The sequence below is a fragment of the Dromiciops gliroides genome, chromosome 1 (genome assembly GCF_019393635.1).
Source record: "Dromiciops gliroides isolate mDroGli1 chromosome 1, mDroGli1.pri, whole genome shotgun sequence".
NCBI classification, from domain to species: Eukaryota; Metazoa; Chordata; class Mammalia; order Microbiotheria; family Microbiotheriidae; genus Dromiciops; species Dromiciops gliroides.
In genome coordinates, this window is record NC_057861.1 from 234,745,570 (window position 1) to 234,764,519 (window position 18,950).

Genomic DNA, 18,950 nt, shown 5'->3' on the forward strand with positions numbered 1-18,950 from the left:
TACTACTCTCTCCCTCTCTATCCTTTTCCCTCCCTTTCTCTTCCTCCCCTTCTCCCTTTCTCTTTCCTCCTTCTTTCCCCCTCTTTTTTTCTCCCTCTCTCCCTCCCTCCCTTTCTCCCTCTCTTCCTCTCCCTTTCTCTCTCCTCCCTCTCTCACACACACACAAAATGGATGAATTAATGAACAAATTCATAAACACATGAATTAATACAATTTTAAATAGACCAAATGGCCCATGATGATCATATTAATATAGGACACTAAAATTAAAGATTAAATATAGATAAGATTAAATATAAGATTAAAATGCTCTCCATATTTACCTTTCCTCAATACCATCAAGTGCTACATAAATATGTATTATCACAGTCATTATGTTCCTAACCTCTAGTGGTTCTTGAAGTTTATGACCAAAGTCCCAATAAATTTATCAGGTGTTTAGATGACTTGGTAGCAGTTAAAGACATTTCTGCATTTCCCATCCCAAATATAAAACTACAAGTCCAACCCACTCATGTTACAGATGAGGAAACTGAGTCCCACAGAGGTTGAATGACTTGTCCAAAGTCATCTGGGTCATAAACAATGTGCCCAAATTCAAACGCAGATACTCAGATTTCCCCTTCCAGCACTCTGCCAGCCCACCGTGCTATGAAGTTCAGATTTCAGATTAACTACCAGTGGCTCTATCAAACACAGATTTTGCAATTTGTGCCTCTAACTCTTGCCATTTGAATGCCAATATAGGACCGGGAAAGTAACTTAGAGCATCCTTTTCTCCCTAAACAACAGTTTCTAAGGTCTTGGAATTTCAAAGCTTCTTTGAATCTAGGGAAACAGAGGGAAAAACAAAGTTTCTTAGAGTTTGGTTATTGTTCACACTTATGCATTTCTGGATGTGACTGTGATGACTTTAGCAGGGGAATAAGCATCCTAGCCCTTCAGAATCCTGAGCCAAAGAACCACCCCTTTAGCCTTGAGATTGAATAACAATTTCAGCCAGTTTGTCAGAGAATCAGAAATTACCTGAAATGCTGCCTGAGCTATCACATTTACCTCTACATACATAGTTTTAACATTTTTTCAGCTGAAAGTTAAAGCTGTTACTTGCATAGGCTCAGATACATATGCAGTTTCCATTGTTTTGGCTAAAGCCTCTTTTTTGAAGATGGATTTTATTTTAGCTTTAATGGCAGCCTAAAAAAAAAAAAAGAAATTGAGGAAGACATAATTAGGCAATGCTTTATGTCATTCCAGATGCTAACAAGTGATGCCAACTTGAATATTCCATGGGGACAGAATATGACCTTTGGCATCAATCAGCTACTTTTTATGAGGAGCCAATGCTAACTTTCAAAATGGTTTTAAATGTTTTTCTCAATGATCAAACGAATCCATGGCAAACAGGCAAATTCCTAGTCAGGCCCCAATGAAAAGAGTTCACAATGTGCCCTACAGTATGCATAGCATGAAATAATACTTTAAACAGTGTCTGAAGGCATCCAGGGTCAGCTCTTAAAGCAGTGACTTAGGCTCTGGCAGCAACCTGACACTATGGACAAAGACCTCAAGAATGACATTTTTGGCCAAAAGTTCATGTAGAGTCATACATATTTAAAGCACATTTTATTAAGAGAGACAGAGATGGTTGTAAATATTCCCCCTCTGTACCTTTATAAAATGTCCTTGGGCTATTTAACTCCCACCTGACCAAATCTTTCTGGTTAAAATAGAAATGAGCCTCAAATTGAGAAAAGAGAGCAACTGACGAGGTACAGAAACCTAATCTTTCCCTGAGTCTAAAACATTGCACAGGGATGCTTTTAGACATTTATCCAGAGCAAACTTTCCCCTTTTGTGTTTCCTTAAATTCTCCATTCTTTATAAATTCTATAAATCAGTAGCATACAAGAATGTATTTCCTACTCAAGTTTGGTGCTGACTATGGGAATCTGCTTTTGATGTTACCCTTAAGATTGTGAGTCAAGGGGCAGCTGGGTGGCACAGTAGATAGAGCACCAGCCCTGGAGTCAGGAGGACCTGAGTTCAAATCTGGCCTCAGACACTTAACACTTACTAGCTGTGTGACCCCAGGCAAGTCACTTAACCCCAATTGCCTCACCAAAAAAAAAAAATTGTGAGTCAAGTGGATCAGGAACCATTCCCAACTCTGAGAGAAATCACTAAAAAGCTATAGACTGAGGCCCCCTTCTCAGATCAAAAAAAAAAAAAATCAGATCTTGAGGAGACTAAAACACAGCCTCCTAAAGACAAAATAGATAATCCACCTACATAGCAAGAGTCATCTGGGTTGAGATGACAGTTGAATCAATAGAGTTGACAAGATCACCAAAGAAAGTTTGAAAGGAATCCAGGCCAGAGTTGGAGTCATTACATTACAACCAACACAGCAGAAAAGATAGAGAAGTAGGGGAGGTTATTTCAGGCAGAGCCTTATATAGAAGTAGGGGAAGGTATTTCAGGCAGAGCCTTGCAGGTATCCCTAACCTAAAAATGGGCCCCAGTCAAATACATTTTCAACCCCACCCCCTTCTTCCTCGTGTGGTTAGGAAGGAGGGAAGGAAAGGGAGGAAGAAAGGGGAGGAAGGAAGAGGAGGGAGGAAGGACAGGATGGATGGAAGGGAGGAAAGGACCAACTCGTTAATATTATTTATTAATATTGTTACTATGTTCCAGGCACTGTGCTAAACACTTTACAAATATCTCATTTGATTCTCACAACAACTCTAGGCAATAGGTGATATTATTATCCCCATTTATAGTTGAGGAAACTGAGGCAGACAGAGGGTAAGTGACTTGTCTGGGGTCACACAGCTAGTAAGTGTCTGAGGTTGGATTTGAACTTGGGTCTTCCTGACTCCATGCCCAGTGCTCTATCATCTATAGCAGTAGACATATAAGCTGTGATACTGAAAAGCTGTGTATAAATCAAATATTTGAAATGGAGTAGGGAAAGTTGTTATTTAAAGGATGGTTTTTGATGAATCCTTAAAAAAAAAAAAGAATCTTTTAGTAAAGTCAACAATTGGTCCATAATATAAGGACTAATATAATATGTTATAAGTTTAGATGTTTGCACTTTGGAATTTTTCTATTAAAAAAATTCTAGGGGCAGCTAGGTGGCACAGTGGATAAAGCACAGGCCCTGGATTCAGGAGGACCTGAGTTCAAGTCCGGCCTCAGACACCTGACACTTGCTAGCTGTGTGACCCTGGGCAAGTCACTTAACCCCCATTGCACCACCAAAAAAAAAAATTCTACAAATACTGTTTTCTTTTATCAACTGTTATTTACCACTGACAGTTTTTGGTACTGTTTCAGGCCCTCCTGGTCCCCGAGGACCTAAAGGTGACAGAGGACCCCAAGGACCTGTTGGTCCGACTGGCAACAAAGGACAGAAAGGAGAAAAGGGGGAGCCAGGGCCACCAGGCCCAACAGGTGAAAGAGGCCCAGTTGGACCAATTGGCCCTCCAGGGGACAAAGGCAGTAAAGGCTCCAAAGGATCCCAAGGACCAAAAGGACAAAGAGGATCCCCAGGGAAGACTGGCCCCCCAGGACCAAGTGGAGACCCAGGTCCTCCAGGCCCTGCTGGCAAAGATGGTGCTCCTGGCCCACAGGGTCCCCCTGGCTTCCAAGGATTACAGGGCACTGTGGGAGAACCCGGAGTTCCTGGTCCCCGAGGACTTCCCGGACTACCTGGTGTGCCAGGCATGCCAGGTCCAAAGGGCCCACCCGGGCCACCAGGACCCTCAGGAGCAATGGCACCACTTGCTCTACAGAATGAACCAACACCAGCACCAGAGCCTAATGGTAAGTCTGGGTGGTCTCAGAGGAAAGCTGGGGAGGGCATCTGCACAGTAGAACACATGGCTTTGACTCACCTTCATAGAATGTTTACTATGCTCTGTCCTGCGATCCCATCTTATTTAGCAGCGAAAGGATCACGCAGGGCAAGAATGAGAACCCTGCTGCTTTAACAGGCATAAGCACCATGTGGTGTCACTCAAATTCATGTGTTTCTTTCTCTCAATGTGATCAGGTTTTCTACTCCTTGTTTATTTAGCTGGGTTGGACTTTCAGAAAGCATGCCCTTCAGAAAACATGTCCTCTATTGAAACCTGAGGTTGGACACCACATGAGTCTTCTTTTCATTTATTCTCTTCACCCTGGGGATGAAAGTGTTCTTCAATTCACCCCATTAATATTCACACTGAGCCCTCTGTTACCCATCTATATGCAATTCATTTTTCCAAAATATGTGGTAGTTCCTATACTAATATGTTTAGCACAGCTCTAATAGTTTACATATATGTGTGTATGTACTTTTTGGTATTACAAATTTATTTTGTTTTCAATTCACAGGACAAAAACAAACATTTCTATAACACAGTACAATAAAAAAAGATTGCACCTGAAACCATAAATTTACCATGTTCAACTTGCTATTTCCTCCAAATATACAACAAAGTTATGTGCATTTCTTTTTTTCCCTTTTTTTCTTCCCCCCACCCTAGAGATGGCTATCATTATACCCAAATAGGTGTGTATACATACACATATATATATGTGTGTGTGTGTGTATGTGTGTGTGTATGTATGTATGTATGTAAAATCATTCTATACATACTTCTATTTATCAGTTCTTTCTCTGGATGCAGATAGTGTCTTTCTTCATATGTCTTTTATTTTTAACTTGTATATTTATAATAGTCACTCAAAATCATTCTTGAAGCAATAGTGCTATTACTGTATACAGTGTTCTCTTGGTTCTGCTCACTTTGTTCTCATCATTTTGTGCAAGTCTTTCCATGACTTTCTAAGATCATTGAGCTCCACATTTCTTATAGCACAGCAGTATTCCATCACAATCATATACCACATGGCAAAGAATTGGAAATCGAGGGAATGCCCATCAATAGGGGAATGGCTAAACAAATTGCGGTATATGAATGTAATGGAATACTATTGTGCTATAAGAAACAATGAGCGGGAGTTCAGAGAAACCTGGAAGAACTTAGATGAACTGATGCTGACTGAGAGGAGCAGAACCAGGAGAACATTGTACACAGTAACAGCAACATTGTGTGATGAACAATGGGGATAGATTTGGCTCTTCTCAGCAGTGCAACAATCCAAAATAGTTTCAAAGAACTCATGATAGAAAATATTCTCAACATCCAGAAAAAAGAACTATGAATTATGAATGCAGATTGAATCATACTATTTCTACTTTTGGACTGTTTTTTTTCCTTCTTGTTTGAGATTTTTCCTTTGTGCTCTGATTCTTCTTTCACAAGATGACTAATGTAGAAATATGTTTGATGTGACTGTACATATACAACCTATATCAGACTGCTTTCCATCTTGGGGAGGAGGGAGGGGAGGGTGGGAGAAAAGAAAATTTTGGAACTAAAAATCCAGTGTAAACAAATGTTGAAAACTATCCTTATATGTAATATGTAACTGTAAAATAATGATTTTTTAATATTTAAAAATTTATTTAAAAAATTACACCACAACTTGTTCAGACATTCCCCAATTGATGGGGGTCTCTGCAATTTCCAGTTCTTTGCCACCACAAAAAGAGCTACTATAAGCATCTTATTCACTTTCAAAGTTACAATTACTATTTGTGAATTTCCCTCCATCTTATTTTTACTCACTATTTTCTTTCTCAGACTTTCTTTTTACCCTAACCCTTTTACCTTATCTTCTCCCCCCAACACTTCACCCATCCCTCTAAGAGTCTCTCTACTCCCCAATTTCAATCCACACACCCCTCCAAAAATCCCCTACCCTCTAAAACAAAAGACAAATTAGCTTTATATTGGCCATGGCCTTAAGTTTAATCATCATGAGTTATAAACAAGATTGGGGAATAGGCTACATTCTTAAGATAAAGAAAAGGCATTTTTATTAATCAATAAAGTATAACATCAATGCAATATGTTATAACTTCGAAAAAATCCCCCACCCTCCTACATCCCAATCCACAAACCCCTCTAAAAGTCCCTCCCCCACACTGTCCCCCAGTTTTCTCACCTCTCTACATGTTCAGAAAACTTCTACACAATTCCATATGTTTACTTTGTTTCCTCTTCAATCCAGATGAGAGTAAGGTTCCAACATTACCAGCCCTCCACCCCGCCCCCCCGCCTGCTTCCTCTGTATTACTTCTTCCTTTCATACCCCATTTTTATAATATAATTGCTCTCTTTTACCTTTTCCTACCCAATTTTATTTTTAGAATCACCCCATCATATACAACCCAGCCCCAACCTTTCTTGCAAACTAACTTAGTAATGACGACAGTTTCTAAAATACTGATAACATTTTCATATATATAAGTAGTTTGACCTTAATGAGTGCCTTTTAATTAGTCATTAATGTTTTTCTTATATTTCTCCTGTATATACATTTATACATACATATACACCTATATGTATGTCACTGGCCCAGGAAACTCTAAAACTATCAATAAATTGCAAGGCAGGTGCCAGTTTGCAGTGGTAGAGGGGATTTTCCAATCAATGAAATCAGAGGTCTGTTGTTTCCCATTCCCCCAAAAAATTGTTAGATCTAAGACTTAACTTTTCTCTTCAATCCAGACATAATTCTGACCAGCAAAGTACTCTTGAGAAGACTTGGGTTTTCATTATTGCTACCTTGGTTTATTTTTTTGTCCTAAGTCCTGGATCCTTACATCCAGTTGTTTATAGACACCATATGGATTCCAGACTATAGTGCACATCTGTGCCTTTAGGTTTTTTCCCCCTGTCTTCAAACAGACTAATCCAGATGCAAATCAAGTCTAAAGACAGGGAAATGATAGTCCCACAAATAGCTATTTCCTAAATTATGTGGTCTCAACTACTGTGTGGAATCTTGTAACTCACTTCTAAGTTAAACTTTATATTAAGCACATACATAAAGTTTTGCAATATGTGTCTCTTCATGAGTTCTGCGCAACAAAATGCCTGGCTATCCCTTGGAAGCAACCAGGAGCCAACTGTATGTCTCTTGAATATTCCTGAGAAGGGACATCATACTCATGCTGTTTTAACCAGTTTTTAAATGTTCATTTTCCTAGGATGCCCCCCTCACTGGAAGAACTACACAGACAAATGCTATTATTTTTCAACAGAAAGAGAAATTTTTCATGATGCAAAACTTTTCTGTGAAGACAAGTCTTCACATCTCATCTTCATAAACACAAAAGAAGAACAGGTAAGTCAGGCAATTTAAGGAGACGAAGTCACATCACTGAGGACAAGTAGATACAAAGATACTGAACATTCACAGTCAAGTAAGCATATCCAGAAGGCAAACTCTTTGCATTTATCCAGTAGACAAACAGGAAGAATTGATTTTATAAAAAGTTTTTCTCATCCCTTCTAGTATGGAAATGTTACTTAATTGTGTGAGAGGAGAGCAAATTATTAGACCCCAAAGTAGCCATGTTGATAGACATGGGAATTTTTCCTTTGGCACCAGTTCTTTAATTGGAAAGAAACAAAAGTATTATTAAGGAAATGGGAGAACCAGTCAAGGGAATATAGTAAGAAGTATTAAAAGTATACAACAAGAATTTAAATGCCTGGGGGCAGCTAGGTGGTGCAGTGGTTAAGCACTGGCCCTGGATTCAAGAGGACCTGAGTTCAAATCCGACCTCAGACACTTGACACTTACTAGCTGTGTGACCCTGAGCAAGTCACTTGACCCTCATTGCCCTGCCCCCAAAAAAAGTTTTAAAAAAGTATTTGGGGCAACTAGGTGGCACAGTGGATAGAGTACTGGCCCTGGAGTCAGGAGGACCTGAGTTCAAATCCAGCCTCAGACACTTGACACTTACTAGCTGTGTGACCCTGGGCAAGTCACTTAACCCCAATTGCCTCACAAAAAAAAAAAAAAAAAAGGATTTAAGTGCCTGATATGTATAGAGCATCATACTAGAAGGGAGATATAAAAATCAGTAAGCTGCAGTCCTCAACCTTATGGAACTTACACTTTAATAGGTGTGGAGAGGAAAAGACATATACACAAATAATCATGATACAGAATCAAAAAGAGAAGTTCATGGAAAATCTATAAGCAATACATTGTCCAAAGTCTAAAAAAGAAAAGCTCATTTACAACTTTGGGAATGAAGAAAGTAATTGGGGGGTGGGGGGGGCAGTGAGGGTTAAGTGACTTGTCCAGGGTAACACAGCTAGTAAGTGTCAAGTGTTTGAGGCTGGATTTGAACTCAGGTCCTCCTGAATCCAGGGCCAGTGCTTTTATCCACTGCGCCACCTAGCTGCCCCATAGAAAGTAATTTTTGAGCTGGATTCTAGGGACTGGGTTGAAATTCATCAGGCAGAGATGAGGGAAAAAATATGCATTCCACACATAGGAATTGGCATAAATATAAACATAGTTGTGGGAAAATATGAGATGTGCGCATGTATCTAGTCATTTTTCAGTTGTTTGGCTCTTTGTGACCCTGTTTGGGATTTTCTTGGCAAAGATACTGGAGTGGTTTGCCATTTCCTTCTCCAGTTCATTTTATGGATGAGGAAACCAAGGCAACAGGGTTAAGTGACTTGTCCAGAGTCACACAGCTAGTAAGTGTCTGGGGCCAGATTTGAACTCAGGAAAACAAGCCTTCCTGACTTCAGACCAGGCACTCTATCTGCTGTTCCACCTAAATGCCCGAGATTTGTACTGAGTTGGATATACATGTAGTAGAACAAGGCTTCTTATACTTTTTCCACTCGTGACCCCTTTTCACCTGAAAAATTTTTACACAATCCCAGATATATAGGTACATAAAATAGGTATACATAACCTTTTACTATTGCCAAATTTTTCCCAACCCCCACATTCAGTTATACGATTCCATATTGGGGTCATGACCACCCACAGTTTAAGAAGCTAGGTGGTATGGGGCAGCTAGGTGTCACAGTAGATAAAGCACCAGCCTGGATTCAGGAGGACTTGAGTTCAAATCCGACCTCAGACACTTGACATTTACTAGCTGTGTGACCCTGGGCAAGTCACTTAATCCTCATTGCCCCACAAAACAAACAAAAACTAACAAACAAACAAAAAACAAAAACAAAGAAGCTAGGTGGTAGAAGATGGAGCAAGAAGAGCACAGTATGGCACTTAGAATGTACCTGCTCATTTCTACTAAGACCCTCCAGCAATAGTTTCCTGGAGCCCTTCCCACAATAGCTGACCGGGTTTGGAACACAGAGGAGAAGATGGCAAGAGGGTCAAGTGACCCAGGCATTTTTAGCAGGTCAGCCTAAAATAATTTATTATCAAAGAAAAGCAATTATCACAGCCCCCCAACAAGGATATAAAAGGGTAAAAGAGAAAGATAAATAAAAATATATAATTAGAAATGAAAACAGGGCAGGAGAAAGCAGTTTAATGTATTCTAACAAATACATTCCTTAAAAAGAAGCTGGATTTCTAAATAGTTAAATTTTTTTAAAAGGCAACTAACTAACCTCAAAACCCCTGTGAGTTATCTCTCTTAAGGAACAGTACCTTACCACTTGTTTTGCAGCAATGGATAAAAAAGCAGATGGTGGGAAGAGATAATCTCTGGATTGGCCTTACAGACTTTGAACAGGAAAATGAGTGGAAGTGGCTCGATGGAACAGCACCGCAATACACGTGAGTACAAAAAAGTTTCCTAGAGTTTCATCAAATTGATAGTAAGTTCCTTGAGGGCAGGGACTATCTTTTACTTTTTTTTATATCTCCAACACTTAGCACAGTACCTGAAGATAGTAGGCACTTAATAAACATTTATGGATTGATAGAGCAGTGGTTCAGTAATTATGCAGCCTTACACACACACACACACACACACACACACACACACACACACACACACCATTTCCTGTCTTTCTCCTTAGCCATATTACCTAGAGAATTCCCTCCAAATTTATAGGCACTGGTAATTCCACATCAAGAAATTGCTATAGGGGCAATTGCTAGGTGGCACAGTGGATAAAGCACCGGCCCTGGATTCAGGAGGACCTGAGTTCAAATGTGGCCTCAGACACTTGACACTTACTAGCTGTGTGACCCTGGGAAAGTCACTTAACCCTCATTGCCCCGCCAAAAAAACAAAACAAAAACAAGAAATTGCTATGTACTCATTTTACAGTTAAGGAAACTGAGGCAAACCTGGATCAAGTGACTTCCCCAATGTCACATCACAATGAGGATGCCAGGGCCAGCATTCCATCTACTGAGCCAACTAGATACCTCAAGTATTTGGGGAGAAGTGTTTTGTTTTGTTGCGGGGGGGTTTTGATGGACTTTTGTTTTTGCTGTTGTTTTTGGCCAAAAGGAAAACTGAATATTAAATGGCAGAAGTATAGAATCGCAGTATGATACATTATGCCAAGACAATGTTCTAAATGTTGTCCTGGGTGAATAATAAAAGACAGGAGCTTCTTGACCACTGAGATTTTTCTCAGCAGCAATTCTGTTAGCTATCGTATGGAGCTCTTGTCAGTGGCATATTATCAGGACAACTAAGCCCAGTTTATTATCTTGACCTAACATCTAATTATAAAATGAAAACATTATGCCCTTCTCACAAACTGGAATTTCAGTGGGGTGGCAAAATCATTGGATTTGTGGGATGGAATCATCTAGAAGACCAAGGATTTCTCATAGATATAACTGAGAAACCAGCCCTATAAAAACAAGTATAGAACAATGGAAGCAATTTTAATTTACTTTAATTTACTTCCTTGACCACAGTATCTTCTCCAAACATATTGGCTTGGAGCCTCTTTCTCAACCCATATTGTCTATTAACAAGAGGGAAGATATACAGATTTGAATTTTATTTTATTTTCCTGCTTTACCAAAATAGGACATGTAATAATAACAACCCAATGCTGGATGGGTCAAAGCACTTACTTTCTCTCATTCCAAATAAGGGCTCCCTTTCATCTGTAGGGGCAGGCAGGTGTCACAGTGGATAGAACACCAAGCCTGGAGTCAAGAAGACTCATGTCCATGAGTTCAAATCCTGACTCAGATACTTACTAGCTGTGTGACCCTGGAAAAGTCACTTAACCCTATTTGCCTCAGTTTCTCCATCTATAAAATGAGCTAGAGAAGTCGACGGCACACCACTCCAGTATATTTGCTAAGAAAACCACAAATGGGGTCCCAAAGGGTCAGACAACTAAAAATGACTGAATAACAACTCATCTCTGGACACGAGTGGGAAGACTTGGTTCAGAACTGTTAGAGCCTGGAAGGATTCTTTTCTCAAACTCTCTGGTTATTGACGTCCCTAGCTTGGAGCCCCAAGAAAATTTATTTATAGCTTAAACCAACTCATATCCAGATTCTCCCAAAAAAAAGGAGAGGAGGTAGAAAAGGTACTCAATGTACAAAGTAAATCAGATATGGAGCAGCTATTTTCTGCCACCACACAAAAGAAATGCTTAACACAAGAGAGTCACAAATACACATTGACAGAAGATTTAAATACCTATCGGCAGTGACAATTAATAACTGCTATTATACTCTCTCAAGAAGTCTATACTTAAAACATTAAGATATGAAGCAGTTTGTGGGACTGGTAAATTAGCCTTTCACATTTAACCTTGGTTCTATATTGTCCAATTAATTCCCATATCTTCCACCAAGGCTGTCCAGGAATTGGATTCCTCCTTCTGTTGGTCAGCCTCTCTGAAGCAGAAACTCTTCCTGCTGTCAGTCAGCTACCACTGAACAACCTATGTCCCACTTCGAACTTCCCAGTCAGTTCCCACTGAAGAACTCATGATCTCCAGGTCTCCTTTCAAAATCACAAGGTTGTCTCCATAGCTGAAAATGTCCATACCCCAGGATCACTACTCAGTCAGCCTTGTTCAAAAGAACAGAACACTGGGCAGCTAGGTGGTGCAGTGGATAAAGCACTGACCTTGGACTCAGGAGGACCTGAGTTCAAATACAGCCTCAGACACTTGACACTAGCTATGTGACCCTGGGCAAGTCACTTAACCCTCATTGCCCTGCAAAAAGAGAGAGAAGAGCAGGCTAGAGAGAGAGAGAGAGAGAGAGAGAGAGAGAGAGAGAGAGAGAGAGAGAGAGAGAGGGAGGGAGGGAGGGAGAGAGAAGATATAAAGTCGTTATAATAGAAAACTGAAGCAAGAGCTACAGAGGGAAATAGCAGGGGAGGGGGAGAGGGAAGGGTAGGGGAGAAGCACAGACAATTAAAGAAAAGAAGATTGGTTTTCTTTGCTTGATAGGGTGCCAGGATCATTATTTTTTATTTGGGGAAGTCTCCTCCACAATTGCAGCACTTTCCTCACGGCTATAAATGAAAAAAAAAAAAGCAAGAAAAAAGAAAGTTCTGGGTTGGACTATTCAAGAAATCCAATCTTAATCCTTTCCTCTAAGAAAAAGTCGATGCTGGCCCATATGGAATGGATTGAGCAGCAACAGATATATCCAAGCCAGCTCTCCCAAGATGAAACTGGGCTCTCCTTCCCCAGGCTCCAACAAGAATTATGTGCTTTGGGAGTGAAGCACTGTAGGTAGTACCTGGGACTCAGATAAGTATTAAATAGCAAGCTAGCTGGTTTGGAATGCAATCCTCAAACCACAGACGCTTTTTCAGAGACCCTTGGAGAGTTTGGGCTTTTGCATCATAGCCACAGTGCTCAGATTCTGCTTCTCATTTTCCACAGAAAGGAATAAATGTAAATATAAGAATCTCGAGGATCAAATTTTAAAATATAGTATGACAAGAATAAAATATTCAGAGATAATTCAAGGCCTCAGAAATTAAATACCAAAATGGATAATAACGGATGTTGCATAAACTCCAAGAGAGGGGGGTCCACACATTGTTAAATGCCTAATCAGAGCTTCCTGTGGGGAAAATGTAATAGGGAAAAAAAAAACATTCATGATATATCTTACCATAGATTACACTAAAAAAAAAATTGAATAAATCATCACATGTTCACTTTCCTTCTCAATTCTGTACTGACAATCAGTTCAACACCCTCCCCCATCTCTCCTTTGCTCTAGTTTATGTGGAAGAAGTGGTCCTTGTCATCCCATCTATTTATACCCTTAATTTCATTTTCTAGGGGCAGCTAGGTGGCGCAGTGGATAAAGCAGTGGCCTTGGATTCAGGGGGACCTGAGTTCAAATCCGACCTCAGACACTTGACACTTACTAGCTGTGTGACTCTGGGCAAGTCACTTAACCCCAACTGCCTCACCAAATAAATAAATAGATAGATAAATAGATAGATAGATAGACAGATAGATAAGAATAAAAATTTTCATTTTCTCTGTCCCTTCTAGGGGCATGGCCCTTTTATTACAGCCATTCCATCTATCATATCCCGTCTATTTTTATCTCCTTCCCTACAAATGCCCCCAAATCTCTCCATTCCTTAAAAAATTTTTTTTCATTTGACCCTGCCATCCTCTCAACCATCCACCTGTGCTTGTCCTCCCTTCCGCAGCTGGCTGAAGTCCTAGAAAAAGTTATTTACACTCATTGATAACTCTCGTCTCCCACTAACTTCTCAATCTTTCTCATTGTGACTTTACTCCATCATTTAAATGAAATTGCTCTGCCCAAGTTCTCCAATGATCTCTTCATTGCTCAAGCCAACGGCCTTTTCTCAATCCTGATCCTTTTTTACCTCTCTGCAGAGAATTTTTTTTTAATAACACTGCTCTGTCATGATTGGGGCAGCTAGGTGGCAGGCCTGGAGTCTGGAAGATTCTTCTTCCTGAGTTCAAATCCAGCCTCAGACACTTACTAGCTGTGTGACCCTGAGCAAGTCACTTAACCCTGTTTGCCTCAGTTTACTCATCTGTAAAATGAGTTGGAGAAGGAAATGGCAAACCTCTCCAGTAGCTTTGCCAAGAAAACCCCAAATGGAATCACACAGACTCAGATACTACTACAAACATCGACCAACGACAAGACTACCAGTACTCTGAGTATCTTGACCTCAGTCTGGCATTTGGTCCTACATGTTGCATTATATTCTTTCCTTTGCCTTCTCTAGCCTCACATCTCTTAATCTCTCGGGGCATCATTTTATTGTGTGCCATTAAGGTGCTGGAGAGAGATTTCTCTTCTGAACACTTGACAATTGCTCATCCATACAATCCTTAGAAATGCCTTTCCAACTTGCTAGCACCTGCTAGAGCTTGTCATCTCCTGGCACAGCCCTCCAGAACCCAAGGTCACTTTCACAGGCAAGTGATGAGCATGGACCAGTACACCCTGGAGCAGTAGTGCCATTGGTCTTTCATCGGACCCCCCAGGGTGGGTTAGCATACCCGGCCCCATGCTCTGCCCATATTTGAAGTCACCGCATCTTGATATGTAAGATTTTTGTGACATACATTACACAATTATAATGTGCATCAGCATTACAAAAGATGGAAACGTAACCTGTGCATACTCTTTCCCTCTAATTGATCATCCTTTTTGTGTCTAATACAAAAATGAACTGACTATAAGAGTAGAAAAAAAAAAAGAATGCCTTAGAGTATAATTCTTTTATACATTGAAATTGTAGCTAGGATCCTATTTGGCCAGCAATAAGCTTGTTCAGACAAAGGAATGACACCTCCATAGCAGAGCACCAAGAGCAAGCCCATGTTTGGAGGGGCATAAGCAATAACTCACTCCATTTCCACTCATCGCAATTCAGCTAGAAGGGCAATGGACCAAATCACCAGTGAGAAATCCTCGACAGTGCAGACTGCTCTACCAGGAAGGGATTCTCTAGAAAAGGCATACTTACTAGTAACACTTCCAGAGCCTCACCATTGGGAGTTTCTTGGCCTTTAAATTTCGGTCTATTTTGTGGCCAGTGAGAAAGCATGCTGATTTGGCGAGTCTGGAAAAGACCACAGCTAATATTTAGAACTTAAGCTTTCATCCCTCTGGATGAAAATTAAATACTCTAGGAACTTTCAGACCCACCAGCATAGCTCTGGGGATGCTGGAACATTTTTAGAATGTTTTCGTATTTGTGGGTAAGTTTATCTATGTGATAGAAACAGTTTCAAAGTTTTCTGATGTACTCAAATTAAGTTGTTAAAGCACCAGTGCTTTGTACAAATAAATCCATTAGATTGTGAGCTTCTCAAGGGCAGAAACTGCCTTTTGCTTTTCTTTGTATTTTTAGCCTAGTGTATAATAGGCACTAAATAAATATTTATTGACTTATTGACTGACAAATGCTTGGCTACAATTTGCTGCTGATTTATGCCTACCACTGCTTGAGAATCAGGCACTTTTCCATCTATGGCTTTAGCCTCTCATGCTGTGAGATAATATAAATGATTATAATATGTAACCAAGAGAAACATTTAAATACAAAAATTGCAACAGATATATGGAAGAGGCATGTTGTACAAGGAGAAAAAAACAATAGGTGCTTGTGAGATAAAGAGAAGGATGTTTCAGGGCAGCTTGGCAGTACAATGGATAGAGCACCTGCCCTAGATTCAGGAGAACCTGAGTTCAAATCCAGCCTCAGACACTCAACATTTACTAGCTGTGTGACCCTGGGCAAGTCACTTAACCCTCAACGTCCTGCCAAAAAAAAAAAAGTGCCTTCCCTCTGAAGATGTTGTTGTTCAGTCTTTTGAGTCGAGTCCAATTTTTCATGACCCTATTTGAGATTTTCTTGGAAGAGATACTGAAATGGTTTGCCATTTCCTTCTCCAGCTCATTTTACAAATGAGAAAACTGAGGCAAACAAGGTGAAGTGACTTTCCCAGGGTCACACAGCTAATAAGTGTTTGAGGCCAGATTTGAACTCAGGAAAGAGATTCTTCCACTGTGCCACCAGCCTGCCCCCAATTTATCCCACATGTATATTGTTTGTATGTAATTGTTTTCAGGTTGTCTCCCCTCTTGGACTGTGAACTCCTTGAGAGTTTCACTGGGTTTTTTTGTTTTGGTTTGGTTTTTTTGCATTTCTTTGTATCCTCACTACTCGGCACTGTGTAATTGCTTAATAAATACTAATTGACTAATTGATCAAAATCATAGAAATCAGAGACCTGAAATAAAGCTTGGAGGACATCTTGTTCAAATCATACCAGAAGCATGGATCCCCTGCACAATATCCCCATGATTCCTATTCATTATCATTTAAATTTCATATGAAGACCTCTGAGGACAGATCACTGACCACTTCCAGATGTGGCCCATTCCAGGGCAATTTGAATTTTGAGGCAGTTTGCTTATATTGAGCAGGAGTCTAGTTCTGAAGCTGCTCTACACCGATGTTATCTATTCTCTGGGGACATCCCTGTTATCTCTCCTCCTAGCCCCAGTTGTTCCCTCTGTGTCTGGTTCCAAAGGATGAAGGACAGGAAAAACATCAAAAGCTTGAAAAAAGTTTTGTTGGTTAAGTTAAAAATTAAAGACAATGTTATTAGATCACAGCAACCTCTGTAATTTTCAACCAGTTCCCCTTTTGTCTGTCTCCTCCAATATATTAAACTCAGATGCATGAAAAATAATTTGAAAGTGAAGAACCAAATGGAAATGAAAAGATTTCTATTTGTCCCTTCTATGTGCTTGACACATTCAGCACTTCTTGTTCAGTTGTTTTCCGTCATGTCTGACTCTGTAACCCCATTTGGATTTTCTTGGCAAAGATACCAGCATGGTTTTGCAATTTTTTTCACCAGCTTAGGACACTGAGACAAACAAGGTTAAGTGACTTGCCCAAGGTCATATAACTAGTGTGTGAGGCCAGATTTTAACTTGAGTCTTTCTGATTCCAGTCTCTATGCACTGTGCCGCACGTGCTAAATTTTGTTTTATTACTATGTAAGATTCACTCGATTTATCAATTAATTGAGAAGTGTATGGGGTGGGAGTAAAAGGGAAGAAGCAGCTATAATAGCCTTTGCTTATACAACTGTGAAGTACACAATGGCCTCTGACTCTCTAATCCAGTGTAGTCCTCGGCAAAATTAAAATATAAGCCCAACCTCACCTGCTTATGAAAATTAAGAAAGTGTACTAGTAATATCGTGCTGTTCAATAACCTGCATACCATTAATACCTGCAGAGAACCCAAACGAGGTATCACAAAATGGACAAAAACAAAAGACAATATAAATTCAACAAACTCTACATTCCAATTCTCTATGCATTTTCCTTATCTTCCTCATCTACCTTTCAGATTTTCCTCGCCATCCTCAAAAGTATCTTTCTACTTTTTGCCTCATATAAGGTAGATAGATTGACAGATAGAATAAGCATTTACCAAGAATTTTCTAAATTCCAGGTGATACACTAAGTTTTGGTCAGTACCTCCCTTAAAGAGCTTGTATTCTAATAGTGGAAAACAGTGCATGAAAGAGATCTGGAAAAGGAAGGGAGGGCAGCATGGTGTGGACAAAGTGAGAAGTTGCAATGAAGACTGGTTTCGGGCTAGATAAGGCCAAAACTCGCTTATCAGAGGTTGGTTCACATCTGGTTACAGTTCCCTCCAAATTATCTTTCCATTACTAAATAGACTTGAGTGTGGTCTTTTAAGTCACTCTTTATAAAGAATACCCCAAAGTACACATTTGAGAGGAAGTTATACCGTGTGTGTGTGTGTGTGTGTGTGTGTGTGTGTGTGTGTGTGTGTGTGTGTGTGTGTGTGTTTAACTTTACGGTCAACATCAAATGTCTTTTGTAAATGTGATCGGGGCTGCTGGTCTTACCCTTAGAGGTTTCTGATGATATGGGGTGTCCTTGAATAACCTCAGGACTGCGTGTTACTGATGGGAAAATGACTCATCATTTCTGGAAAGCTGTGTGCATCCTTTTCCAGATGTTTTCTCAGACCCTCCACATCAGGCAGGCGTGTCCCGAAGCTGATCATGGCATCCTTTCAGGCAGTAACCACAAGCTTCTGTATAGCAACCTGTTTCTTAGAAGGGGGAAAAAAAACTACTTCTGAGGGCTGAGATTGGAAGTACATCTAATTTATTAAATGAAAACATAATGAAGAAATGCTAACTCTGCCAAACAAAGATCCTAAGGGTTGTTTCAAATTACACAGTCAAAGTTAACAAGCCTTAAAACAAACCCACCCTAAAGAAGCTTACTTGTTGTTTCTGTTTTTTAATTCCTTGAAAAAACTGACATATTCTAAACAGTTAAGTAGTAAAACTAAATTTATCTTTCTCATCTAGAACAATCAACAAAACAACCATGGAACAAGTCATAGCTATTTGTTTATCATTAGAGGGATTTTTAGAAGTACAAAGCATTTCCTTGTATACTGGGGAACCTAGGTGACATAGTGGAGAGAACACTGGGCCTGGAATCTGAAGACCCCAGTTCAAATCCAGCCTCAGGCACTGATTTGCTGTGTGATCCTGGGCAACCTCTGTTTTACTCAGTTTCCTCATCTGGAAAATGGGGGTAATAATAGCACCTATCCCCAGGGTTGTTATGAGGATCAAATGAGATAATAAATGAAAAACATTTAACATGGAACATAGTAAGTGCTTTATAAATGTTATTATTATTAACTTTAACAATTCTGTTCTTATTTTTCAACCAAATATCAAAATATATAAAAATCCAAATAAATTTTTAAAAGGCTCTCTGCTCAGAAGTAATAAGAAAAAACAATGTATGGGAATAATGTCCTCTCTCTCTCTCTCTCTCTCTATATATATATATATGTGTGTGTGTGTGTGTGTGTGTATACATATATATATACACACACAAACGACACTCCCCCATATCTCTCAAAGCTAATAGAATGAGGACTGAATTTAGAATCATAAGACCTAGGTTCAAATCCCAGCTCTAGCTCTCACTCACTGTGTGATCCTGAGCAAGTCAAATAAGCTCTCTGGGTTCCAGTTTCTTCATCTGTAAAATGAAGGTGA

At 39.8% G+C, this 18,950-nt stretch overlaps 1 protein-coding gene across 1 annotated transcript in view; it reads left to right on the forward strand.

The window, feature by feature from the left end:
* Nucleotides 1–18,950, forward strand: part of COLEC12 (collectin subfamily member 12) — a 237,183-nt gene that overhangs the window by 213,474 nt on the left and 4,759 nt on the right. Inside the window, exons 6-8 of the mRNA XM_043978630.1 lie at nucleotides 3,343–3,831; nucleotides 7,112–7,248; nucleotides 9,578–9,687. Coding sequence (XP_043834565.1) covers nucleotides 3,343–3,831; nucleotides 7,112–7,248; nucleotides 9,578–9,687 — 736 coding nt within the window. The remainder of the gene's footprint in view (nucleotides 1–3,342; nucleotides 3,832–7,111; nucleotides 7,249–9,577; nucleotides 9,688–18,950) is intronic.